A 27946-nucleotide genomic window follows, 5' to 3' on the forward strand; every position below is an offset into this window, starting at 1 on the left:
CCTCCTCCTGTCTATCAGCACTCTGAGCTGTGTGCATCTGACTGCAGGGAAAGCTGCGCTTTAAGTAGCAATATATATACTTTGTAGTGCCAGTAATATAGTGAGCAATGTTTCTAAAATCACTGCTTAATGTTCTCTTATTGTTTTAAATTAGCAGCTTTGAATAACCTTGAATTCCAGGTACATGATTCGGTAACTTCAAATCTGCTGATTCAAGCCCCTCTAGAGAGGCACTGCGGTAGTGCTCTTGGGCAAGGTCGCTTTCTCCCAGATTGAATGATTAAAAAAAAAGAAAAAAAAGAGTTGATATATACAGTATATCTCTGAGGATGGAATGACGTGCACACTGTAAGGTCACACAGTGGGGAAAGATAGTGTACTGACACACGCTCTACAGCAAGATGTATTAACTTGTTCCAGCTGATGTGTGGTTCACTTTGGAGTCACTTTGATCCTCTGAAGCTCTGAGGTCACCAAGAGTCCGAGGTATAATACAATCAGACACATGTGAGGGTACAAGAAAGGTCCAATCCTGACACGTTTTAAAATAAAGGGATTCAGTATGCGACAGTTATTTGACCACAGTTTTGTTCTACACTTTACTAAGGCCAGTTATAGAACAAGCATGCTTATTTCACATAACAAACATACTTATTTTAACCCCTAACCACAGTCTTTTCTCAAGGCTAACCAAGTAGTTTGTTGCCTAAACCAAACCAAGTAGTTTGGTTGCACAGGTAAAGCTACTCTGAAGTTTATTTTGAAAAGAGACTGTATGCACGTAAAGGAGCGGAAGCTTTACGTTTCCTGTCAACACAGAGGTAATAAATGGTTGTGTTGTGTAGCCTGTCAGACTGCAGAGCCGGGTCTTAAAAATGAAGCCAAAGTGGGATTGCCTTAAACTTGCATTCTGTCTAATGGCCAGCAGGGGGCGACTCCTCTGGTTGTATAGAAGTCTAGTCTAAAATGACTCTACTTCTCTCTTGATTTATTACCTCAGTAAACATTGTAAACATGAGTTTATGGTCTCAATCTCTAGTTTTCTTCTTTAGTCATTTCTTTTACATTGTCCTTTTTATGCTGGCTTATCTGAGCATTTTTTGGACATATTCAAAACATTATAGTTATAGCTAGGTGTGTCTCTTGGTGTCAAACACGGGTGAAAACGTTGACGCACTCGCTTAGCGTTTGTAGGTGTGCACTGGTAGCTTGTTGTCTGAAGTGTATTACCCCAAGGTGAGCTATGAGGCTGTATTTGACACTTCTACATCAGTTCATTCAAGCTTCTATCACAAAATCACTGGAGCTTACTGAGCTGTCGTCTTCTCTTCAAAATATAGAAGTCACCAGACAACCAAGTTGCATATTGGACCGTGATTGACTTCCATAAGTTGTGATGTCACAAAATGATGATCTTAAACTCAGATGTATGCACCTGTGTAAACACACAACAGTCGGCAAAGGGAAGGGAAGTGGGGACTATATGGATATAGATGTAGATATATGGATGTCTGTTTTATTACAGAACATGAAGTAAACACACAGCAATTACCTCTCAGCTACTGCGAAAACACACAGGGATGATTATTCTCTCCCACACTCTGTGCCTAAACCACAGCTCTGACACTACTTCTGAATTATGGCCTGCATCACCATGTAAAAACACACCTACTGCAATCTGCCCACAGGCGGGACCCGAGGTGGGGGTGCAGCCTGGAGATGCGAGGACGGAAGAGGAGCAGCTGGAAAGTATCGTGTTCGGGTCCGCAGCTTCCTGCCTGCCACAGTTCGTGGGCTCATGTGTGCAGATAATTAAGGTTGAGGGTGGACAGCTCCCTACAGCGCCGCTGTGGCAGAGCTGTGGACCGGGGCTATTCATTTTCACAAAGAGGGAACGCAGCGGAGGCAAGGCGGGAGCCGCTGGGGAGCTCTATAGGGAGCCGATCCGTATAGTGGCACAAACAGGGAGGCTGTGAAGATGTGGGAATGGAGTGCTTTATTTACTCTATTCATTTCAAGGACAGCGGTAGAACAGCACAGACTCCACCGCTTACTCTCCTACTGACTAGCGCCTCATTTTACGCAGCTCCGGAGGTTTGTTTCAAGCTGTGAAGCGGTCCATGTGGCCACAAAGAGGTTTAGCTAAAGTGGCTTTTTTTTCCTCCACCTGCTGTAAATATTACGGAGGAAAGAAATCCTCTTCACTGCTCTTTGTACCCACTCACTTTTTTACTGTTTACTGTCCGCACTCGTTGCCTGCACTGTGCTCCCGTCTGGAGTTTGATGTTTCATTTGTTTATTTAGTGCATTAGAATACCAGTGGGCATCGAGAGTGAAGTGGTTGAGGGGCTGAGGGGGTGGGAGCTGTAAAGTCCGATGGATATGAACGTGAGAGCCCTCGCTGTTCTCGCCGGAGAACTCCAGGCCCTGCTGCTGCTGCTGCTGCTGCTGCTGAGCTCGGTCCTCCCTCGCTTCCTCTGCAGCACTTCTCAACCGAGGGAGTCCTTTTTATTCCAGCATCTGTGCTGTGATGAGAAACACCAGCTAACTAGGCCACTGCATAATAAGCAAGAATAGCAGCAAAGAAGAAAAAAAGTGAATACAAAAAGAAAAGAGGAAAAAGGGGGGGGGGCTTACCCAACATGTAACTGCTGACAAAAGTAATTCTAATCTAAGCAAATATTGTCTTTATTCCTTTATTGCAGATGCAGTCACTTATTATTGCTTACATTTACCTATAGCTTCTGCAGAGGTGCGTCAGAGTTCACATCTCATTTCGGCACTAAAGCCCCTGAGCTACACTGTCATGTGACTGACAATGCACCTTGCTGACTTTTCGTTTGGTGTGTGTCTCAACTGCAGTCCTGGGATCACTCCTGGTGCTGCAACATTTCTGCGGTACTCAGCGTTTTAGCTCTTGATTCACTTTGTCAACAGCTTCATTATTGTCTTCTAGGACGTGGCAGATGCGGGAGTCTTCACTGCTTCTCTTTCGTGCTTTTCACACTAGTTCTTTTTCGTATTTTGCATTGTGCACACTCTCGTTATTCACGATATCTCTGCAATGTTTAAAGTGGCTTTAATTGATTTGTTTAGAATAACAATGTGACAATATGACAGGGGCCGCTCGTCGTGATGAGTCCACAGAGGATTATCGCTTGAATCTGCAGCTCTCCTCGGCTTTAGGGAGATCCAGAACGAGTTTCAGCCCATCGTTTGTGGCCGCAGCAACGCAGCTGTTTTCAGCCCCCAAAAAAAAATCTGTAAAAAGCCACTGCACACCAGCTGCTGAGCACCGAACAGCAGACAGACACAGTTAGCAACTAATAGCTGGTGAACATAGTGGAGCGTTTAGCAGCTAAAGAGCCAGATATTTCTGGAAGAGACCAAAACCAGAGCTAAGTCAGTCAAATCGAGTTTAAACACACATAACTGACACTTCCCTGCGTTCTCTCTCTCTCTCTCTCTCTCTCTCTCTCTCTCTCTCTCTCTCTCTCTCTCTCTCTCTCTCTCTCTCTCTCTCTCTCTCTCTCTCCAGTGTAGAGCATGACTTTCGTCTGCAGGAAGGGCAGGTGGTGCGCACATGGAAGGTGGGCGACCCTCCCGAGGGCTCGCCGCAGACCCCGACTCCCCAGCCCTCCACACCCCATCAACAAGACTCCCCTCAGCCGGTGCGACCTCCTGCCACCGCCAGGAAAAACAGGAAGAAATGCTTCTGGTTCCTCTGAGTGCAGGCGGATTGGAGAGAGAAACGACATTTTGATACCGTAATGCACTGCGCACCCTTCTTTAAAAAACCTGCAAAGGATAAACTGTGGAGACATGGAATGAACCGGAGAATTAACATACACTAAATGTAAACACGAAGCTGTGGGAGGAGAAAGGGTTTCAAAGGTCGTGACGAGTTTACTGCTGGAGTTGATGAGAACGGTTTCTCTCGTCGCACATGTTGTTCTTGAAATGCCTCTTCAGCACTTACAGGTTTGGTACTGGTGCAGGGAAGTAAAAGTGCTGAAGTCAAATAAAAGCAAAAGTTCAGTCCACAATATGACTCACAGTTAGGAAGCAATTAGGAGACATAAAGAGAATATATATATATATATATATATATATAGCGGGTGGAGCGGGGCAAGGGGCGCCGTACAAGAGGCAATACAGCAGAGAGGGTGGAGTATATTTACAAAAGATGAAATGAGTAAAGTTTATAGGCAAAGAGAGAAAAAGACGGAGGAAGGATTCATCTTCATTAATGGACAAATGAGGGTCAGAACACCAGCTTTTATATCCAGAGACATTTCAAAAGAGTTATTATGACCTGTATTTAAAACTTTTAATATGTTGTAATTGACAACAAAGTACTACACATGTCTACATGCACATACAGCACACACACACACACACACACACACACACACACACACACACACACACACACACACACACACACACACACACACACACACACAAATGAAGTGACATATTTACATAAAAGGCATATATATATAAATTGAGACATTGAGTGAGTTGAGCTACTCTGCTTGGATGCTATATTTCAGATATGGATTACAGCTCTATAAAAGTATTTTACCACAGCTGGATGTGTGTGTTTTCATTCTGTGTAAGCAGCATTGTTCTTTTCTCATTTTGTGTGTCCGAATATTCCTGCATTCACCCTCGGTTTTTAGCGGCCCGTCTCTTAAAGCCCTCCTCCCGAAAAAGCCCACTCTGCTCTAGTTGGCTTTTCGAGAAAAACACGGCGCACCTTTTGCAAAGGTAGCTCTCAAGCTGCAGGCGGAGATATGCTCAGATGGGGGCGGTGGTATATTCTAATAAGCCTGCAATAAGCCAAATCTGAATGGCTTGTTGAATTACATGTTTTCTGTGTGGTCTTATTTCACAGTTTGTGGGTTGGTAGGCGCTCCAGATACCCAAATGTATGTGCACAAGCTCTGAAATGAGTTTTTAATGCTAATTCCCCTTCAAGTGAAACCATCGGACCCTCCTAGACCTCCGGAATGTGACAAGATGCTCCAAGTAGAAACGGCTTTCAGTCAAAGAGGTTGGCAACCACCAGTTTAACAATGCATTGTATTTTATAAGCTCACCATATGATGTGCAATTTTAATATGAAAAGTGTCTAGTAGCTTCAACTGTCAGTTAAATTAGGTAGAGTCAAAAGTAAAAAATGATTCACTTTGAAAGGTCGTGGAGGAGTATAAAGTAGCTCAAAGACTTCAGGGAACTAGTGAATGTCAGTTCACTAGCCGCTCATTCAGTCACCTTTAGGACACAAGGATAGGTAAACTACTGGAAAGCAGAAAACGTGTTGTACATTTCAAAGAGCAGACGCCGCTCAGTCCTCAGATGGCGGCTCAGACGGCCCACTTTCCTGGACACTTCAGGGCAAGTCTCAGGAAATTTAGCCTCAGCTGTCTGATGGCTGCGAGAAGCCCCAAATATTACTACTTAGTAATTCATGACACACATAAGCTGCTTCTATGAGGCTCTGAGGTCGTGTGAGATCCTGACCCAATTCATTCCGAAACTTCGGAGAGAGGGTTAGCTCCTAGTTTGTTTGCTTGCTTGTTTGGCTTCGTACGACTACACTGCCAGTTTAAACGTTGCCTCAAACAAAGCAGTTAGAAGCAGACGGTGTTTCGTTCCCGTTGGGGGAGAGAGTTGTTGGAGGGAATATGCATCCGTGTCAGGCAGGAGTCCACAGGCCGTTATTTACTGGACTTGTAACTGCCACCTTTTCTCTCTGGGCTGTCGAAGCATGAAGCATGCATATGCACACATGTGCACGCACACACACACACACACACACACACACACACACACACACACACACACACACACACACACACCATCCTCAACTTAGCTCTGTGTCCTGCTGTGCTGCACTGAGGTGCAGAAGTTGGAAAGATTTTGCTGCACGTACCATCGCTTGAAAAATAACACATTTAGACACAAACCCTGTCGCGCACACAGTCTCACAACCACACGTTTCCACTTAACGCACACACACAGAATCACACAGCAAACATATTGTTCTCAGAGCAACACAACGCATTATCTCCCCCGCAGTTGTTTCTCTCTCTCTCTCTCTCTCTCTCTCTCTCTCTCTCTCTCTCTCACACACACACGCACAACCAGGCACATGCTCCCTCCTAGTAGCTCTGTGTGTGCCGCGCAACGCTGAGAGGAGTGTAGAGTTGTCAGTCATTAATCTGCTACAGCACAGCCTGTAATCCTGATGACAGAGCAGAGCAGGCTTACAGAGAGCAGAGAGGATCTGAGCCCAGCCTGGAGTGGGGAACAAAGGAGCCAGAGAAGACTGGCTTTGAATCCATAAAGAGAAAGGAAGTGTGTGTGTGAGTGTGAGTGTATGTGTGTGTGTGAGTGTGTGTGTGTGTGTGTGTGCAGGGATTCTGGGGTGAGGTAGGTAACTATTTTGTCAGCAATGCTGCAGTGCTATTCAAGAATGCTGGCACACACAAAAGGGAGAAAAGCTTTACATGGAAAGCAACCCGGGCTGCCGGTGTGTCACACTGACACATGAGGTAAACGGGCTCTGGTCGTTATGGAGCACCAGAGAGAGAGAGAGAGAGAACAAGCCTATCTAGAGGTCTCTTCAAAGAAAACATCAAGGGTCAAAGTTGGCTCACGCAATTCAGTGCAACATCAGTCGAGGCTCGACTTAAAATGAAGGAGAAAGGGGGAAAAAAAGACCCATGTCTTCGGGCATCAACAACCGTGCATAATGGGCATGTGAAAACAACTACAACTGCCTCTGCATGCTGAGAGGAAGCAGCAGAGCTAATGCTGCATGAGTCATTGAGCTTAGGCTGCTATCGAGATATTATGTTTCACTTTGCCACATTACAACTAAAGAGGTCATTTCACAGTCAATCAGACGGAGAGGTAAGAGGTGCTGGAGACACAACCTGTCTCTGCTCGCGCATCCAGCACTGAAGTAACGCCACTGGAAGCCTAACGCAGTGAAGGACGCAACGTAAGCCGTGTCTTTTCTCAATGACTTAGTGATGGTAAACCGATAAACAAGCCCCCAAAGATGCAATGATACTTGAAAGAATTGTCTTTTCTTTGAACTGAGATTGGAGCCTCATTAGTGACCAAATAAAAGAAAAATATGGATTGAATGTGGACCGGGGGATCCAAATTAAAAATACACCCACATACACAATGCCTGGGAGTATCCTCTGGCAGGGGAACCACCCACACACACACACACACACACACACACACAGTATTCCGGTCATATATGTAGCGCTGCAGCACTGTGTGTGTGTGTGTGTGTGTGTGTGTGTGTGTGTGTGTGTGTGTGTGTGTGTGTGTGTGTGTGTGTGTGTCACTGGGACATGGTAAATAATGAATTAAAAAGTATCCATTTGAAGACGACCCGCCAAGTTTCTGAGTAAACTGCAATAGCTGCAGATAGGTTTAATAAATTATGAGCTAAATTCTCCCTCGCCACAGCTGTCACTGATGCAAAAATGGGCAACGGAATGTAAATACGTCGAGGCTGGGCTGAGGAGGACGAGAGGAACGCTGCAGACCTGCGTCACCGCGAGGCGGGTCGAAAAAAACAAATCCAGTGTGCTCAATTTGTCAATAAGTTGCATAAGTTTTGATTAGTTTTGGACATTTTGCCTTCACAGAAAACTTCATAGAGTAGACACACACACACACACACACACACACACACACACACACACACACACACACAAACACACACAGACACACACACACACATGACAGAGTGGGATGATATTTGACAAGGACCCAGACTGCATTCAACCCAGAGACGTTGGAGGAGGAACATCGACGTACTGTAGGAGCTGAGCTGTGAGCAAACTTTGGACTGTGTGCTCATTCCTTCACTTTTAATGACAATGATATGTGAGCTGCATCGCGGTGTGTACACTGTGTACACTGTGTACACTGTTAAGACTGTTTAGACCGTTTAGTGCGCTGATGCACAAGTTAATATTCAAACTGGGATTCTCCAAACTGCATGTGGGCGAACGTGCACCAGGGGCCTTCGACAGGCGTTTTACCTTTTTACTGTCCTGCTCCGTCTCTAACCTGCCTCCCAACAGTGCAGCCACTTGATCACCTTGGTTGCGGCTGGCTGAGGACACAGCGGGGGCGCCGACACTCTCGCCAATCGACTTCATCGAAGAACTCTGTATTTATTTTTGCCGTGACGCAGAATAACATAATAGCCGCGGTGACTTTCTGTAGTTGTCTTTGGCCTCTGTGAAGTCTTTAAGTTCATCCATCTGCTGCTCACACTTCCTGCGCGTTTCATCCACGTCTTCAGTCTGACGTCATTCAGAGGCCGGTTACAAGAAATAGAACTTTTAAATCCAGGTTTCAAAATGCGAACTACTTATCACGACGTGTCACGCAGCAAAACTCATGTTGCAAACAATGACAGTTTATAAAACAGTAGCAAAGAATAAAGGGTTCATGCCTGTGCTGCCTGCAGGCCAGTCGACGGGCTCAGGAACACGCTTGACAATTATTTCCAGGGGAATGTGTCACTGTTTGAGAAGAGTTTTCTGAACATCAAAGTCAGTCTCTCTGAAGACGCGTTAGATAACTTCAAAGTCCTGGGACTGCTTTGCCGAGAGGTGTTTTTCCTTTGTTTTCTTCAGCTGGTTTGTTTTCTTCTCCGTTGTGGAGCAGATGATAAAGACTGTGAGCGCATATTGCGTCATGAACCTGCTCTTTGTAATTCACGATTCAAGGTCACGGTGGACATTGAACGTGAGTCGAAGCATCGACGTATTCTGTCTCCAAACCAGGCGCTTGGAGAGACCGTTGTCTGCTGGTTTCTTCTTTTTAGGACTCAGAACTTGCTGTGAAATGGTAAGTGATGATACAACATATATTATTGACGTTTTGATCATTTGATTTTGCCTCCGGTTGCATTTTACATTCATCCTTCAATTAGTGTTTGAGAGAAATGTTTCCTTCATGTTCTGACAGCACGTCCAAGGATTGCTGCTTTTCTTTCAGACCAGTGATCGTATATGTTTGTATGGAGATCCTTGGCTGCTTGAGGTGGAACTGAACTGTTTTTGGGGGGTTTACGTCAGCTCAAGACTTGGTCCTTGCAATCAATATCCTGCTTCTTCAAACATGAACTCCTTCAGAATGTCCTTGTTGTAAACAAAGGCTTCATCTAAGTGATATAAAGTTATGGATTAATCAATTTAAAGGCAATGAACACTTCTTAAAACCATTGCAGACTGAAAGCAGGGTTAATGAGTGAGCTTCAGAGGTCGGCTGAATAAAAAGACGGGTTGAATGTTGTATATTTGTGCCCATCTGTATGAACATGAAGTACATTTTCATTGAATCTTGATTAGATATTTGAATGATTGTTTTGCGTCTTGATACAACGTCTGGCACGAGACCGTTTGCTGCCTTTATTTCCCACAGCATCAAATCAGCAACAAGAGGCCGCCGCCTTCGACTCTTAATTAGTAAGGGATGCAGCACACATCGCATTATGAGCTTCATCCACCTGCCGCACACATAGCTGGTCTCTGGTGGCACAATCATATGACTAACGCTGCGGTATTAATCTGAACCGCTGCCCCGGAAGAATTTCATTAGTGAAATAAGTTCATTTGTCCTGATGGCTTGATGATCGCTTCCACCAGGCTCGGTCAGACGGCTCCTCTTAAAAATCAAAGAGCGATTGAACTGAAATGAACACACTGGGACATGCTGCGTCACATGTTAACACGGTAATACTGAAATTCATATCAACGCCAGACGTTTGCATTTCTCCCATAGTAGTTCTGAAACGAGCACTAATAAACTAATGTATTCTACAACATAACGAGATGAAATATACTTCTCCAGCTGCGTCCATCATAGAACGGATTTCATTTAGTTCACTTCCTCCTCCGGCTTCTCCTCACTAATAACAAATATGCACTTTTTATTTACAGATAATTCTCCTAAAAAGATCATCATATCAAAGATAATTCACTAAAATGCTTTGTAGTAAAGATGAAAATACAGTTTTATTTGTTGAGTTTAAAGGTAAACAAATTATAGGTGATTCTTGGGTTAGTTAGTACCTTTCTGGTGGACTTTTATGAGTTGCATGATGACTAATTCACCCGTGATTTATTATTTGCTGGATGATATGAATTTAGAAATAGAATAAATGAAGATTTGCATTGATGCGCTCACACACACACACACACACACACACACACACACTGTAGGCGATCTCTCGCTTCACTAACTGCAGTTTCTCACCCCTCAAGTTTCAAGTCTTTCTTATCTGTGTAGAACATTAATATTTAAAAATATCGTGATGGTCTTCTTACACACCATGAAAGATTTTTTTTTTTTTCCCCGTTGCTTCAGATTGACCCAGTTAAAAGCAGTGGATTTTGAAATGCAGGGATCTCACTTCACAATGCACAGACCGCTGTGGCGCCGAGGGGGAAGGCATTTGGCCAAGAATACAAAAAAAAGAAAGAAATCCATCGCTTTAAGGGAGATATTATTTCTAAATATTATCCCCCCCCCCCCCCAAATGCTAAACACATCCTCATGGTTATGGATAAGGCTTTTCACTGAGAACACACGACCCATATCCACATCAGTTTAGACTACGTCATTCTGTACGTGGTGCGTGTTAGAGCAGACAGGCAGCGGCATGAACGTGTCGGGTGTTACAGCTGAACCCCGTCCTGTGAAACGGAGCAGAACCTGTAACGATGTAACATGACACCGACGTCATGAAGTCCATTTGATGCTTTTCATGCTAACGTTGTGCTCCAGTCAGTGGTGGACCACGTCCTCCCTTCTCTTTTACTTCAGTACAAGTTACAAGACAACCGTCCACAAAAAGTCCTGAAATCCAAACCCAGTAAAGAAGGAGAGAAGAATTACTACTGAAAGTACCGAAAGTAGCAAAGTTATATTTAAATGCAACCATCTGAGAAGACAACGGGACTAGACATCACTGTTTTTATGAGAGGTCACAAGATGAAAACCACTGATTTAATCCTTCAAAATGTGTTGTATTTTCTGAATTCTTTGTGTTTTTTTCATGTAAAAATCCTCTGATATGTGGTGGTGTAGATGTACAACACAGTATAGAATGCTCAAGTAAAGTACAAGTACTTCAAAACTGTACTTAGGTACAGTACTTAAAGTAAGTACATGTATTGAGTTACGTTCCATTAGTAAAGAAGATACATATAAAAATGAAGATTTTTTTGTATTTAGGGAAACCTGTAGATTTTCTTTTCAAAGCAGGAAATTATTGTTATGCTGCTTTGTCAGTTTCAATGACGATTAAATTGAGGCCTTTAACATAATGTAATTCATGAAAATGTAATGTCATTTGCAGAATCTTTTAGCCAGTTTCCCTTTCATGTCTTTGGCCACTTCTTACCCATGTTTGCACGTTTCTACAGTAAACAACGGGGACAACTAATGAGGACAAAGACGGCTAGTTTAATTAAAAATGTAAGACGCAGACGAAGCTGCAACATAAGGACATTGTGGGCTGCAGCCACAGATGGGATCCTCATAATGAACACAATGCAGTTGATCCCTGGCTCCCATGTTGAAGCAGTAACTTGATAGTTGCTCGTTCCTGCTGAAGGAGAGCCTGGACAACTGCAGCCGCTCAAACATCCTTCCGTTCCTGCAGAACGTCCGATGAAACCGGGTTCTTTGCGACAGTTGGACTTCAATTTCGGCAATGAGAAACAGCATCCGTGGGAGGAGATCGGTGTGCAGGGACGACGCCTGAAACCACCTGTGGGCTCGGTCTCATTAGAGGAAGCCTCCTTATCTCTGCAGCAATGGTGCCTTTCTTGGCGCTGTGGATGGGAATTCTTCTCCAGTTTTGTCGCGCAACGATTTACACCAACGACTGGGCGATAAGGATAAGAGGGGACCGCGAGTCTGTCAACAGGATAGCAGAGAAATATGGATTTACTAATATGGGTCAGGTAAGTGTCATCCAACATGCTAAGAAGCACCAGGCAAGGACCCACTGAGCATGTGCAGCCATCGTTCTCTTTGCAGTTTAAACATCACCAGCCACTGTTCATGCAGGGCTGTCAGAGGGACAGCCTGTCAGTCAACAAGCTCCATCTGTTGCAGAATAATAATAATTAAGAGAAGTCTTCTGTAGCTCAGCACTGTAAATGATGTAGATTTAATCAGATGCATTAATAAGTTACCAGTCCATCAAATAACCAGGCTGCTAATTACATCTGTATTCATATTATTGCAAATTTCCAACTGGAGTAGGAACATAAATAGTATTATACTTAAGATTAAGTGCAATAGAGGAATAGAAAAGAATGGAAAATACGTGTTGTCTACTATTTGTGTGCAAAAGACAGACATTTGTATGATATTGTGCTAATGATAAAGGTACATTAAAGCTTATAGCTCATCTAGACAGGAGGCATTAAACCACAGTTACATAAAACATGATGGAGCACCAGATACTCCATGATGAGGACTGAATTAAGGTAAATATAGATGGCTACCTATTCTTGCCTTGAAGAAGATTTTGCACAGATTTGAGTGCTCTTTAAACAAATGAAATATAAATACATAAAATGCTGTGTGCTGAGGTAGCAAGCTGGCTTCAAGAAGTGTCTGTCCTTACTAATTAAGATATTTTATGGCAACAGCCACAAACGCTTTTCTGTAGATGTATTGGAATTTTGTAAAGCGAGTCACTGTCTGCCATCTGCTTGGCAGAAGCTAGAGTAATGTTTAATTAATTTCTGTACAAGATTTAAGAAAATCATGATAATTTATGACGGTGAAAAGTCATTTTTGGAGCCGCCGTAGATGATTATGTCTCAAAATGATGAAGATGGTAATAAGCCTAACTGGTAGAGGTAGCGCTAAACTGCCATTAAGCTGCTGCAGAATAAAGTTAGAATATTAGCCTTCTATGGGCGCCAACAGTTCTTACTTTGGAGGACTACAGAACTTTTTACATTAGAAGTCAGCAGCTGCTCATCTACATTACAAGCCTGCTGAGAAGCTCATCGGTGTGTGAGACGGACACCAAGCTTTTTCACATTTTGTTCCCTAACCCTAACCTCTTTCCTTTATTTCATTATAATAACTCCCCCCTGACTATATAAAGTAATATTAATTATCCAAACAGTTAAAGCTCAAAGAACCAAGACCCAGCACTTTAGCACCGTTCCAATCAAGGCCGCAAAGTGTTGTCAGAACTCATTTATTCCAAAGAAAATAGAATCGGTCGGACCACAGATACGCCCACAGAATGACCAAATACAAACTAAATCAATAAATAATAAAGCAAATAAATAAAACAGAGTGAGGCATAGAGGCCAGGCACATAGAGTTCTACACATGTACTCCCCGAGGAGAGCTGCTGTAATGAAAGCTGCAGGTCTTGGGTCCATGTTGCACTATGGGTGATATGAGACCCTTTTGATAATGACCTTTTTCATATTGCTGAGGTCAGACGGCAAAAGATAATTTCACAACAGAACCATTAGGGAATAAATTAGGATCATCATTTGTTCTAGTCAGTCACAGAAAGTAAGAAACCTATGACACTTTTTAATATAAATTAGCTACAGCTCCTTTTCTTATACATTAGAAAAATCTGTCTACGTCATGGCATCATGGACACACACACACACACACACACACACACACACACACACACACACACGAGCAGTGTGTGTGGCCGGAGTCCGGTAGCTCAGGTTGCCGTCGCCTGAAAAGCTATCACAGGTGTAAGGTAACGGCCTTAATGAAACGCACCAAAGGCACTTTCATAATTCATCAGCTGTTTATCACAGTGACGGAGCGGGACGAGCAACACGCCTACACCTGGAAACAAATTAATTTCCGAGGATTTGATGTCTGTTTTACTAGATCGGAGACCTGAGGAGTTATTACAGTTTTCGTCACCGCGAGACGCCGAAGAGGTCCACTGTGTCCAATAAAGAGGTGGCTGTCAGTGTCGCCAAGGAGACCGAGGTATAGTAATGGGATATGAGGAGACTCTGCTGGATTATTAATCAGCAGCGTGTCCCCTCCCTCCCTCCAAACACAGACGCTCACACATGTTCATGTAACCCCCCCAACCCCCCCCCCCCCCCCCCCCCCCCCTCTACACACTCATGCCCTCACACAACCACAGAAGCTCAAGATGAAATGCCCGGATCGCACGCTGCATTTAAAGTGCGGCTTATTCTAAGTTAGATCTTACTTTTTGTAGCTTTCACCATCGTTTCTACCAGTAATAACAATAACAACAACAATAACTGTACACACTGAGGTAATTGCTGAGATCTGAGAAAATTATGACATCTCCAGAAAAGAAGTCGGATGATTTACAAAAGATAGAACATGTGCAAAAATATGATTAACATATGCTAATTAGCCCTAAATACAAAGTACAGTTTAGACTGATTTTGCAGATATTTGGTCTAGCAAAGTATTGGACAAATTAAGAAGTACCTGATGATGTCATTGCATTTCATCCTAAAGGGTATGGACCAGATTTGTGGCAACCCATCTAATAGTTGCTGAGATATTTTGGTCTGAACCAAAGTGGTCCAACTTAGGCCGAGCCAATGTCCATGTCTGTACCAGTACCCTGTGTGCTCCTTCTAAGGTGGAATGGCTCCAACAGCAAGCGGTCCAGAGAAGAGTGAAAAGGAACTCCGGAGCGAGTCACATCTACTCCAGTGAGCAGAGCAAACCCCTTCCTGCTCCTTCTCACTCGCTGCCCTACAACAACTCAGTTTGGAACAGCCTCTGGTACATTGTGAGTCTGATTTATTTACATGTTGTTGTCCTTTACTAAGCTGAAGTCTGAAACACAGACGCGTAAACAGAACCTAGACTATACCCTGATTAGCTCTTTACTCCCAGGGGCTAAATTGAACGTCTCGCTATTTGCTCCGCAGCACTGCAGCGATGAGTCCAAAGGCCGCCGGTCTTGTATGAACATTGCGGGGGCCTGGAGGAGAGGGTACACCGGGAAGGGTGTGGTGCTGTCTGTCCTAGATGACGGCATTGAGAGAGAGCATCCGGATCTGAAGCCAAATTATGTAAGTGCCCTGGGATGGGACACTGTTCTGGGGGAAGGGGACATTAATCATAAGCTATTTGGCAGAGCTCTTAGTGTAAGCGCGCCGAGCTGAGACAGATTTTGCAGGCGGAGCTTTTGGGCCAAAGGTTCGGAAAGAGCGGCCAACGGTATTGGAATGGACATTAAACGTCTGATCCACTTAACTGCGCAGTGGACTGGTGAATAATGCTCTTTGTGATTTGTCTGATGAAACGGAGACAGATAGCCACCGGCATCTCATAATGTGCTGCTACTTACTATCCATCTGATTCAGGATCCTCTGGCCAGCTCTGATGTGAACGGACAAGACGAAGATCCTTCTCCGAATAATTCCAACAATGCGTCCAACTAGTGAGTCCTTGTTATTCCTAGATGTCTCTTTGCAACTGTTTTGCAGTTTCCTTTCCTCGTCACGATTCCAACTTTAATTAATGCACGCTTTTCTTTCCACGTTTCGGTAATTACATTCACATATGGATATGCAAAACCCCCGGTCTGAATTCCTGTCTTCTCACTGGTTTGATGTAACGGAAATAGCCCATCGTCTCCTCATGCATATGCATCTAACCTCATGTTCTGATGTTCTCCTCCCTCTCCTCTGAAGCCATGGGACACAGTGCGCAGGGATGGTTGCCGCGACTGCAAATAACTCCCGCTGCACGGTCGGAGTCTCTTTCCACGCGCGGATAGGTGGTGAGTCCGAGTGATGGCGTGACAAGTGGAGTTTTGTGCGGCTTCAAACATTTGCTCTTCCTGCAGGCGTCCGTATGCTGGATGGCGATGTGACAGACATTGTGGAGGCCCGATCCCTGAGCTTCAGACCACAGCATATTGATGTCTACATAGCGAGCTGGGGGCCAGAAGACGACGGGGCCACTTTGGAGGGACCCGGGGCTCTTGCTCGTCTCGCTTTACAGAATGGCATCAAAACAGTGAGAGAGAAAGAGTTTGTTCATGAATACGACTTGTTGGTTTATGTCTGTGTGTCCTACCTGAGGCAGTGTGTTTACTTTAAGGGCATATCTTCTCCCTCTCATCAATGTGTAAATATCATTCATAAATGAATCACCTCTGTCTCAGGGCCGGCACGGGAGGGGCTCTGTGTTCGTCTGGGCGTCGGGGCAAGGAGGGCGAAGAGGGGACCACTGCTCCTGCGACGGCTACAGCAGCAGCATCTACACCGTCTCCATCAGCAGCGCCACTCGGCGCGGGAGCCAGCCAGATCACCTGGAGCGGTGCTCCTCCACACTTGCGACAGCTTACAGCGGAGGGGAGACGGAGGAAGTGGTGAGTAGAGGCTGGGAGCAACGCGCTAAGCGCCAAAAGGGCCGTGCTAAGCACCATGGGTCTGCAGGGGTAATGGAGGCTTGTGTTGTTTATGATCCACAAAATAACACCGTCTCCTTCTCAGTAACCGGATCCAAGCACACTCTGCACATTGCTCCTTTACTATCATCAATCCATTACGGGTAGAGTTGCCAAGATTTAAAAACAAAAAAAGAAGCTTTTTCCTTGAGACCATCACCCCAAGTATGAATCATTTACTTCATGAGATTTCACTTTATTTTATGTTTTAAATGTAACAGCAAGATGTTTCCTGGAGAGAATCTTTTGTTTTTTTAAGTAATATTTTAACTTGAATAATGAGAGTCACAGCTGTGATTTACTGGAAAGATGAGAATTAAAAATACCTGAATTTATGACGGGCTCACTTCAGTTCAACTCCCTTTTCTTTTTCTGCAGCGCTAAACACAGATTATGGAATACATGATGTCATGTGTTGTGTTATGATATTGGTGTTGTGGCCTGTTGAGGCCTGGAGTCTGGAGGAGCATTTCTGGTGTATTTAAAAAGACAACATTATTTTTGATGATGATATTTGTGGCCGTGGTTGGACGAACACTCCAGCTGCTTAAAGCTGCTTAAAGCCACAAAATACTCATTTTGTGTGGAGCGGTGTTTTGGGGGCGAGTGAGCAACAATTTCGGCAGTTGAGCGTTATCGGCTGAGACACCTGTCAATCAAATGAACTTTCTTTCTGGTAGAACAATATTTTGAAAATCCACAAGACACAAACCTATAATCTAGAATAAACTAATAATAATATTAATAATACAAAACGATCTGGAAATTGGCATTGTCCTATTCATTTTAGAAGAAGCGGAGCATTTTGAAGCCTATTGTTCACTTGCACTAGGAACCGTACGAGGAGCTGCATTGTGGAGCACCTCAGCAGCGTCTCTAATTATACAGTAAGAAGCTTTGTAAACATCCTGAAAGCCAGAGACTCGAGAGGCCTTCCGCAGCATGCCGGCAGAGACAATATGGCCAAATGACAGGCTTCTTAAAGATGGAAGAGATACCCTCCTGTGGAATCCATAATTACATACTTCTGCTCCTTTTCTTTTGATTGATTGGCAGTAATCCTTGTGTTTTGCATCGCAGCCCACCGGGGAAAAAAAAAAAATGTAATTATACAGTATGTAATTACATCTACTTTAGAAGCAAGGCATTTTGAAAACATATCAATAAAAAAAGCAGCACCTGCCCATTGACTCCACATATTCACTGTATAATAATATGAAAAAAAAGACATGCGGTTCAGCCCAATGGTAGATAACTGTGTGTCATCTGGTGGTATGTATCCCATCACTCAACTCAAATGTGAGTTTGCTCCATTAAGGCCAGCTTCTGTGGAGCGACACGTGAATACTGTTAAAGACGTGAGCGATCCGGTGTCCTCGACAGGTAACGCTGGGTCCACAGCAGAGCTGCAGCCGGGCTCAATCAGAGGCCTCGCTCTCCTCCTCCGTGGCTGCAGGCGTCATCGCTCTGACTTTGGAAGCCAAGTGAGCAGCCCCCCCCCCCCCCCCCCCCACACACACACACACACGAAATCCATACATGCAGGCGCCATTAATTGGTTTGATCGGGTGATGAGATGTGTTTCCTCCGTTTGACCTTTTCTCAGCCCTTTGCTAACCTGGAGGGATGTGCAGCACATCATTGTCCGGACATCAAAACCTCATCATCTTCTTGCTCCTGACTGGAGCTTTAATGGAGCCGGATACAAAGGTGCTCCCACTGGACTTCTGCTACATTTCTAATTCCACACAGGTTTTCTTTATTTTTTTTTATTTTTTTTATTGCAGTATTAGCAAGCAGTTTGGAGAAAATGAATAATTACATGATCTCTTTTGAATCATCTCAAAACTAATAATGAAGAAGACGAGCAAAGATGAGTTCAGCTTGATAAGCATATTTTGTAAATGTTCTCTCTGCTCTTCATTTTGGGGGGGAAACTATCAAGCAGCGAGCACAAACTAATGAGATACTGTGAGCAGAACAGTAATAAACGCCTACAAAGTCCCAGGAGTGTGTGATGATTTTTTATAAGCTACAGCGCCTTTTATGCCCCAGCTAATGTGCTTTATGTGTGTGTGTGTGTGTGTGTGTGTGTGTGTGTGTGTGTGTGTGTGTGTGTGTCAGTGAGCCACCTGTATGGCTTTGGCCTGCTGGATGCTGAGAGCATGGTGAAGGAGGCCGAGCGTTGGAAACGAGTCCCCACACAGCAGGAGTGTGTGGAGGAGGCTCCCACCCAGCTGAGCAGGTATCGCACCAACTGCTCTGCAGCTCCGCTTTGAGTCAGGGCTTCCCTTCATTCCTCCCCTTTCTATCACACTTCATCTCTTTCTGTCTCAGTTCACACATGGATTTCTTTTTAATTTCCTTCTCCTTTCCTTGCAGCCGTCTCTCGTGTTTCCCCTTATCGCTGCCACTCACTGCGTGTCTTTATTCTTTTTCCCGTCTCCGTCTCGTGACAGAACTATTCATCCGGGCTCTCCGCTGATGTCTGTGTTGGAGAGCTCGGGCTGCTCCGGCGAGCCCTCGCAGCGCGTTGTTTATGTGGAGCATGTCGTCGTCCGTGTAGCCATCACTCACAGCCGTCGCGGGGACCTTTCCATTACTCTCGCGTCGCCTGCGGGAACTGTGTCGCAGTTGCTGGCTAACAGGTAACCAGAGCGATGCTCAGTCACGGACCCCAATGTGTGGGAAATATCACCGCCCCCCCCCCGCCCCCCGCCCCCCCCCCCCAAAGCTCCACCACATGGTGTCTACATACAGTAATCTATGAGCAACATTTTTGTTTAATGCACAGCATAACTCTCTAAATTCTTCAATTTGGCAGCTTGTACTATTGAGAGGGAGGGTTTGGATTTTGGCAAACGCTACTGGAAAATCACAGGAGTCGTGCTCTTATGGTGTTTCAGGGAAACTGGTACCTGAGCAAAATGATGTTCTATTTATCTATTCTATTAATTCTATTTACTTCATGCAGTTTCTTACTTTCGGCAAACTGCAATGTAAAGAATACAGCATGTAGTCAAAAGACACATTTTTGGGGGAAAGTTCTTATGTACATTTTCTCAAATTCTCTTTTTTAGGCTGAACCAATCAATACTTTTGTATCATATTACTACAGAAGATGTAGTAGAAGATGTAGTAGTAGTAGTAGTAATGTGAGCAGTTGTAGTGTAATTAGCAGCAGCTGTAGCTGTAGTGGTGATACTATCAGTGGTGATTATTTAATGCTTCGGTTTAGGCCTCTTGACGACTCCCCCGAGGGATTCCAGAACTGGGAATTCATGACGACTCACAGCTGGGGGGAGCAGGCAGCAGGGGAATGGACTTTGAAAATCCAGGATACTTCCTCTCAGAAGAGAGACAACGCCGAACTAGGTCTGCTCCTCCTCTTTGTAACATCACAGCATTACGAAATGCACATTGAAGTTCAACTTGAACCGCAGCTCAAACGCAGTGCGGGCCTCCCGGGAGAGGCCTCTTATCTTGCTCTCTTCCCGTTTCTCCGTTGTTTCACAGGGACGCTAAAGGAGTGGTCCCTGCTGATTTATGGCACTGCAGGGCAGCCGTATCCCAGTCGTCACGAGCGGCGGGCCAGGTCGGCCGACACGCCGATGGACGGTGACCTCGCCGAGGAATACAGCGGTGAGTCATGTGCTCGGCTGGTGTGAAGCTGCCCCCTCTTGTTCGAGCTCAGACGTCTCAGACAGCAGCTAAATGTTGCTTTTTGTTCAGATATGCACCTACAGTATATCAGCAGCTAAGAGAGTAGCTTGTCTGCTGCAGCCGTGATGGTGCGGTGACTTTGTGAGTGTTTGCCCTTCCAGGACCCTGCGACCCAGAATGCAGTGACGATGGCTGTGAGGGGCCCAGCCCGCAGCAGTGCGTCACGTGTTTACACTTTTTTCTCAAGTTCAAGAACGGCACAAGGTTGGCATGATCACACAGCGATGAGAACAGAATGCAGTATACGGTATTTGGTGATACTGCAGAACATATGACTTACACATATTGCAAATTTAGAATATTAAGCTGTTATTTTCCATGTGTTTATATGTGGATCAAAATTCTTAACAGAAGCATTATGGTAATGAAAGTGGATCCAGACCGGCTTCTTCCTTTGATCCGTGTCCGTCCAATAGGATGTGTGTGTCAGAGTGTCCGAGGGGATTCTGGGGCGACCGCCGGCGTTGTAAGAGGTGCTTTTCCTCCTGCGAGAGCTGCACTGGGAGTCGCAGTGACCAGTGCTCTACCTGTCAACCCGGTCATTACCTAACTGAGGGGACCAGCACCTGCACGGCCGCTTGTGGGGATAACTACTACCTCGACCACGGTGGGATTTCTGGCCTTAAAGCTGCCCTTCTGAACATGTTTTTGTCGTCGTTACAGAAGGAATATCCTCTTTTTTTTTAAGGATCCATGGTTTACAAAAGAGCTGTTTGGAAACAGCTGCATACGAGCCTGCTAATGAATAGTCAGTTGATGTAACTGCAGTTGAGGGGTGTGTGAGTAAGATTGATTAATCGCTGTGATGTGTATTCCATGTGTACTGTTTAATTTCCCCACAGATGCAAACATGTGCAGAAAGTGCAGTGAAAGCTGCTCGAAGTGCACCTCCTACAGCATCTGCACGGAATGCAAACCAGACACAAGGTGAGACTAATTCTCCCGATGATGGCTGAGTGAGCTGCTTGGTAAACATCACTCCTTCTCCTCCAGCTGCTGAGAATACTGATTGTCCCTGTGCAACAAACGCTCCGCAGCATCATAACAGTTAGAAAAGGCTACAGTGTTTTTAACTGTTATATAATAATAGAATGTGATTTCCTTCCCTATTCGCACACGGCTCAAACAAGAAACAAGAAAACAAAACATCCCTGTCAAATTCGCCATATTGTTGGGTTTGAAGATTCCGCAACACTGTGCTCAATGACTCAGTTAATCAAGTACTTGTGGTGGTGTGCTGTGGGTTGGAAAACTACAGTCTAGGCAATGAGTCATCTTGGTGGTGTCGCATGATTGGTTGTGTGTGTGTCACGCTGCCACATGCTCTCTCCGGCCTCTACAGTCTGCAGGGGAACCGGTGCCAGCGGAGCTGCGCGGCGGGATTCTACCACGACCAGCAGGAAGGCACATGCGAGCCGTGTCACAAGGCCTGCGCTACCTGTGCAGGTGAGAGCACAGGTCAAAGGTCGTGAACTGTGTGAAAACCTCTTTTGAGTTGTCATTAAACATACAGGACAGCGCAGTGTTTGCAGCACTCTCCTGTGTCTTTCATCCATTTAAAAACACGCCGTTCCTGCGCCGGGCGACATCAGGTGCAGGTGTTGCGGCATGCGACGGTTGTGCAGAAGGCTTCTTGATGGAGGAGTGGAAGTGTGTGTCCTCCTGCAGCGCTGGCTTCTACGCCACGGAGCCAAACCCAGAGATAGCTGATGGGCACAGGATATGTAGGAGGTGAGCTCACTGGTGTGTGTTCAGGTGTGGGTGGTTTGTTTATCTGCTGATGGCAGGCCTTATTCTGGTGTTTGGCTTCTGTGTGTGTGTCTGTGTGTGTGTGTGTGTGTGTGTGTGTGTGTGTGTATATTGTGCTTGTTTTTAGTTGTGTGCCTGTATGGGTGTAAGTTTGTTTTTCCCGTGTGTGTTTTTTTGTGATCGCTGTGTATGTTTGCGTGTGTTCAGTCTCGGCGCTCTCCTCCTCAGGTGTGACGCCAGCTGTCTCACCTGTGTGGCGCCGAGCCGGGGGAACTGCAGCAGCTGTTCCAGCGGTCACAGCCTGCAGGAGGCAGCGTGTGTTGTTAACACTGTGTGCAAAGACGGTCAGTCAACCGTCTACTTCCTCCACCACGTGTTGGCCCACTGCTGCCAGATAATTAAAGCGACCGCAACACATTCACTTCTTACAAAAACAATGATTTCATTTGAACTGAAAACAGCTGTTTGACGGGAGGAGAAACGCTGATTTATGGATATTTTATATCTACATATGTACATATTTACAACAAGACGTGTCATCATTGCTCTTCATTCTGAGTCAACCATAAGTCAGCCATGTTTATTGGTAAGAATGTGTAGCGTGAGCCACACACACGGTGCTCTGTGTGTGTGGCTTGCACCCTTCGGTATCTAAGCCTCATATAATTATTCATTTCTGAGTCGTTCTCTTGCTGCATGTCGATCAGGAGAGTACCAGGACGGTGACGGAGTGTGCCACGCGTGTGACGCAACGTGTCTGAAGTGCACAGGGCCGCAAAGAGAAGACTGCATCAGCTGTGGCTCTTCACGGTGGGTGAAAAGCTGCTGCTTCACCATGATTTAGAGTCACAAATAACAATATTTATCGGTATTCTGAAAACCAAAGCCAGCGAGATGCTGACAGTTCTTTATCAATGAAAATGAATTGTGTGTTGTTACGCCAGAGTCTTCTCTGATTTTAAACAGAAAGGAAATGAAGCAGAGCTGAAATGATCAGTCACTTAATTGACGAGTCGATTCACAGAAAAATAATTGGCAACTGTAATGAACTATGATAATTGATGAGTCGTTTCAGTCATTTTTTTTCAAGCAAAATTAGTAAAAGACAAATGTTGAGCAGGCTCTGGTTCCAGCGTCTTTGTAAACTGAATATCTTTAGATTTCTGCTCAAACACACAAGATATTGGAAGATCTCACCTTGGGCTCTGAGATGGGCAGATTTTCACAGTTTTTGACTTTTCATAGACAAAATGATTTATTGGGTAACTGTACTGAATATGAATAAGGCATAAAATGTGTCATCTGTGGTCTGTTGCTTTTTAAATAACTTGACAGAAGGAAAATGATCCAATTGACAATGTATGCCAAAAGACAGTAATTCACTGAATACAGTGTTCGGGATACGTTAGTGTTGCTGATAGATTGCTCACCAGTGTGTCGATTGTATATCAGAAATTTGATTTTCAAATAATCAGCATTCAAATATCCCCCCCCCCACTCAGCTTCATGTGTGTAACTCCGCCATGCGCTACACGCTGGCGTGTGAACGAGTCCATCTCGTTTGCATAGACATAGTTCATATCTGTGGTGTTGCAGCTAAAACAAAAAGTGGGTTTGGATGTTGTTGTCGTCGGCTGCAGGGCTCTAGACGCCGGCCTCTGCGTGACGGAGTGTGGAAAGGGCAAGTACCAGTCAGGTGGCCGGTGTCACCTGTGCGACCACACCTGTGCCACCTGTGTGGACGCGAGGCCTGCCAACTGCACCAGCTGTGACACTGGTGAGGGCCGAACCGACTGCTTCACTTTCCTAAAGACAAGTAACAGGACTATATCACAGTTCAGCATCGCACATCTTCACACCACGATTGGCTCTCTGTCCTCTCTGTCCTCCAGACAAGTTTGGACTGGAGCGATACTTGCATGAAGGCCTGTGTCTGGACGCCTGTCCCGAGGCCTTCTACCACACCGAGCAGAGGAGCTGCGAGTCCTGCTCGGACCGCTGCCGGCTCTGCACGAGCCCCGCTCACTGCCTCGAGTGCAACTCCTCCTCCTACCTCTCCGATGGCGTGTGCGTGAAGCTGGAGTGTGGGGAAGGTAAACAAGGTCGCACTATTCATGAGCTTGGTTTTTTTTCTTATACCTGCCATGCTACAGTGTCAAAGATGTCCTTGAAAAGCGTTGTGTAGCTCCTGTCCCTTCGCTGTTCTCGCCCTATTTTTACACTCTTTTCCTTTGTTCTTTCCTCAGGGGAGGTGGAGGATCCAGATTACGACGACTGCATGGCCTGCGAGGAGGGCTGCAGGAAGTGTGTCCTGTGTAAGTCACTGCTCAGCAGCCGTAAATAAAGGTTTTCTCGCAACGAAGACCGAGCTTCCCTCCTCGGTGTGTTGCCGACCACGTTCAAAGGTTTCTCCTGGTAGTTCCTGTTTTAAAAGGAGAGTTTCTGTTTGTCTGCTTTCAACAGATAACCCCAGGCATTGCCTTTCCTGCACTGAGGGCTTTTACAAGTAAGGCTGTGTGCCTCACTGTCGCCATGTGTGATCTAGCCTCCCTGCACTCGCTCTGCCTTTCAGTTCACTGATATGCTAGAATGAAAAGAGACCTTCTTTTTTTTTTGTTGCTGTGAGAGTAGAGTGGATTTGTGTGTGTGTGTGTGTGTGTGTGTGTGTGTGTGTGTGTAAACCACAGGTATAGACGCAGTTTTTTTTTTTTTTGCTATCAGCTTTCAGGATGGCTGCTACAAAAACTGCCCGGCTAAGACGTACAGCGTGGAAGAGGAGATGACCTGCGTTCCGTGTGACGACAACTGCGTGAGCTGTGATGAACACGAGTGCTACTGGTGTGAGACGGACCTCTTCTTATCAGGTAGAACTGAAGACAAGACGGCAGGAAGCAGTGTCTTCAGTGGTGGAGGAAGTGTTCAGATCCTTCACTTCAAACATCAATAGTGCAATATAAGACATTCCAAGTCTTAGAGTTGATTATTATTTACTGATGCATTATTGTGCAAGTAGCATTTTAGTAGCATATTTTATAAGATAATCACGTGTTTTTAATGTAAAATCTTAATTTCTAAAGTAAATTATAGCTGTCAGATAAATGTACAAATGTATAGTTTCTCCTAAAAGGTAGTGTAGTAAGTATAAAGCAGCAGAAAACGGAAATACTCAACTAGAGCACATCAAATTTGTACTTAAGTGTAGTACTTGAGTAAATGTACTTTTGTTGTACATCTTATGTTGACTACAGTATGATTAGTAGGGCACTTTAAATCATTTTAACGGGGGGGGTTTGACCTCGTCCATTCTGTTGAGATTAATGAACCGCTCCAGCTTGTTGGGTTTTCTGTATCGGAACCCAACGAGCTCCATAGGTCACATGATATAGATCCAAGAGGCGATTGACAGGAAAGCAGGACTCGGAGAATAATTAGCAATGACAAATCTTTCTGCCACTTCAGCACCATGGATTTATCAATGCCCGGTGCAGTTAGTACACTTAGTATAGATTCTAAAATGCACAAAGCTCAATGAGTCGGGCAGACTGACATGTTTAACTAGCTGGGCTGGAGAGGGGTAGGTCAACTAACGAGGTAATTGCTTATTGACTATATTATTGTTTTGTTAGAACAGATGCAGCTTTTAAATGTCGCAGCAGGTCGAGCTAATTGCATCGACTCTCTTTACTTCTTCATGTTGGGTAATTTAATGTCTGACAAATGCATCGTATTTTACAAGACGATTACTCATTTTCAAATATGAATCTTCGAAAGTCTTTGGTAACTATAGACGGCACAGATTCACTACCAACATGCCTTGTCTGCTTTATATCAACCTGTTCAATGTATGAACACTGGATTTTGTAAAGTACAAGTAACTTAGATAGTGACTTTTCCCAGCTAACAGCTTTACATACAAAACGTCTATTTCTTCCCAGAGGGGAGATGTGTTTCGGCGTGTCCTGACGGCTTCTATGGTGACGAAGACACCAATGACTGTGAGGAGTGTGACTCGGCCTGTGTGACATGTGACGGCCCGGAGCGCGACGACTGTCGGTCGTGTGACGAAGGGAAGATGCTAGAAACCGGAGAGTGTGTATCTGACCGTGAGGTCTGTCCCATTAAGACCTTTCGCAGCGGTAAGACTAATGCTTATGTATTCCACTAATCCAACTGTCTGCTTATAATGAATCAGGGATTTGGGCACTTTCACAGGGGCAGAAAAGAAATCTTGGAGGGTAATTGGTCTGTGTGCCACCGTCCCTGAACCCCGTGCCAACTTAAGTCCTCCAAACAGGCAGAACCACTGAACGTTGGGCAGATACGGACTTTGAAATAATTGATTGTATATGCTGAACATTCAGTTCCCCCGAAGAATTAGCAGGGCAGACCTTTAAACAACATATGATAATTAGTGCGAGACAAGACATCTTAATTATAGGAACTAAAGTAACTGAGAAAAGTACGTAGGTCATTACAAAGGTTGAGAATGAACACACAGAACTGAAGTTATTATTAAACTTTTAATCTTAGCAAGTACAAAACCTTAGACGAAAGCCTCAGACCTCCACACACAATCTGTGTGTATCAGGATGCAGTCAGGCTTTGCTGTAGCCATCAGCTGGTTTAGATTGTGAAGAGCGGGTTTAAGTTAAATGCTGCTGTAGGACGATTACCATCATGTCTGTACGCTAAATATGAAGCTAGCCAGCAGGCAATTAGCTTAGCACGATGACTGAAATCAGGGGGAAACAGCTAGCCTGACTCCGCCCATACAGCATACTACCCCAGTAAAACAACAAGGACAGTTATTCCTACTGTTAACTATTGCTTCCCCTTCAGATGATGGAGAGTGTGAGAACTGCCACCAGTCGTGTGCGTCCTGCTCTGGAGAAGAGAAGAACCAGTGTACAAAATGTGCAAAAGGTCAGATTAGATATGCTTTCAGATCTGAGACAGCAGTTTCATATTTTGCGTGGTTCCAACACAACATATGAATCTTATTTTGGCGGTATTGATGTGTCCCCTCTCTTCCTCCTCCAGGCTGGTTTCTGACCTCACAGCAAACGTGTGTGCTAAAGTGTCCGGGGGCTTTCTTTGCCAGTCGGCTGAGCGGCGTGTGTGAGGCCTGCCCTCCAGGCTGCTGGCAGTGCGTGGACGCTCAGCACTGCACGCGCTGTCAGAACACTCGTAAAGCTCAGCTGTTCCTGCAGGCTGGACACTGTGTCCAACAGTGTGTCAGGTCAGGGGTCAATCCTATCAATATGAAGTTGATATGCATGCGTTCACGTGTGCTTTTTACACACTAGGACACGATTATTCTCCTTTGGAAACACCGTAGGGATTTTACTCTGGTGGCAAAATCATGTTGAAATCACATCTTTTGAACATCAGGTCAGATGTTCTACAGAGCCCCCCCCCCCCCCCAAAAAAAAAAGAAAATGTCAGGAGACGTATCAGCCGGCCATGATTCTGACATGTTGATGTTTATGTGCCATTAAATTGTGACATCCTTGAGTTTGAAGGAGTATCATGTCCTTGCTGCAGAGGTCCTTGAAACATCCATTAGCACTGAGATGACTATTTTAACTTTTTGGCCATGAGGGCTTCATTTCTTTTACTACTTGTTTTAGCACTGATTAAGTACTACATGATTGTCTGGATGAATCATTACTTGTCATCTGTAGACTGAAGCAACGACCAGAGCAAAATGTCCTCTTGTTTACCCAAGCAGCAGAACACACACTGATGACAGCGTTTCTTTTTCATATCATGAAGAAATATATGTAGTCAAGCTTGACGCCTATTACAAGGGAAACACATTAATTAAGAGTCTTAATACCACAACAATGTTTATACGTACATTGTTTTTAAGTTAATGCATCCGTTTAGTGATACGTCTGCTTTTTGTCAATTATCCAGCCTGGTTTAACTGATGTGGACGAGGATGCAAAT

At 44.9% G+C, this 27946-nt stretch overlaps 2 protein-coding genes across 3 annotated transcripts in view; both read left to right on the forward strand.

The window, feature by feature from the left end:
* LOC137869357 (uncharacterized) overlaps positions 1-4582 on the forward strand; it is a 31329-nt gene extending 26747 nt beyond the window's left edge. For both annotated transcript variants that reach the window (XM_068706734.1, XM_068706735.1), the window contains exon 4: positions 3539-4582. In XM_068706734.1, the coding sequence (XP_068562835.1) occupies positions 3539-3728 (190 nt within the window). In that variant the 3' untranslated portion in view covers positions 3729-4582. The remainder of the gene's footprint in view (positions 1-3538) is intronic.
* Positions 4583-11858: 7276 nt separating this feature from the next.
* The window catches only part of pcsk5a (proprotein convertase subtilisin/kexin type 5a), a 46008-nt gene continuing 29920 nt past the window's right edge, over positions 11859-27946 (forward strand). The window contains exons 1-29 of the mRNA XM_068705602.1: positions 11859-12023; positions 13954-14058; positions 14699-14851; positions 14994-15137; positions 15432-15508; positions 15762-15850; positions 15917-16089; positions 16238-16444; positions 17906-18006; positions 18129-18232; positions 18647-18767; positions 18982-19170; positions 19761-19897; positions 20039-20164; positions 20347-20449; positions 20662-20852; positions 21088-21172; positions 21588-21691; positions 21838-21976; positions 22223-22338; positions 22702-22804; positions 23635-23771; positions 23887-24087; positions 24241-24309; positions 24458-24500; positions 24716-24858; positions 25930-26130; positions 26834-26917; positions 27035-27233. Of these exons, the coding sequence (XP_068561703.1) occupies positions 11874-12023; positions 13954-14058; positions 14699-14851; positions 14994-15137; positions 15432-15508; positions 15762-15850; positions 15917-16089; positions 16238-16444; positions 17906-18006; positions 18129-18232; positions 18647-18767; positions 18982-19170; positions 19761-19897; positions 20039-20164; positions 20347-20449; positions 20662-20852; positions 21088-21172; positions 21588-21691; positions 21838-21976; positions 22223-22338; positions 22702-22804; positions 23635-23771; positions 23887-24087; positions 24241-24309; positions 24458-24500; positions 24716-24858; positions 25930-26130; positions 26834-26917; positions 27035-27233 (3794 nt within the window). The 5' untranslated portion in view covers positions 11859-11873. The remainder of the gene's footprint in view (positions 12024-13953; positions 14059-14698; positions 14852-14993; positions 15138-15431; positions 15509-15761; positions 15851-15916; positions 16090-16237; positions 16445-17905; positions 18007-18128; positions 18233-18646; positions 18768-18981; positions 19171-19760; positions 19898-20038; positions 20165-20346; positions 20450-20661; positions 20853-21087; positions 21173-21587; positions 21692-21837; positions 21977-22222; positions 22339-22701; positions 22805-23634; positions 23772-23886; positions 24088-24240; positions 24310-24457; positions 24501-24715; positions 24859-25929; positions 26131-26833; positions 26918-27034; positions 27234-27946) is intronic.

Source organism: Cebidichthys violaceus, unplaced genomic scaffold, assembly GCF_023349555.1.
Source record: "Cebidichthys violaceus isolate CVI_PGR_0920_01 unplaced genomic scaffold, fCebVio1.0.p SCAF_12, whole genome shotgun sequence".
In the NCBI taxonomy this organism is placed as follows: domain Eukaryota; kingdom Metazoa; phylum Chordata; class Actinopteri; order Perciformes; family Stichaeidae; genus Cebidichthys; species Cebidichthys violaceus.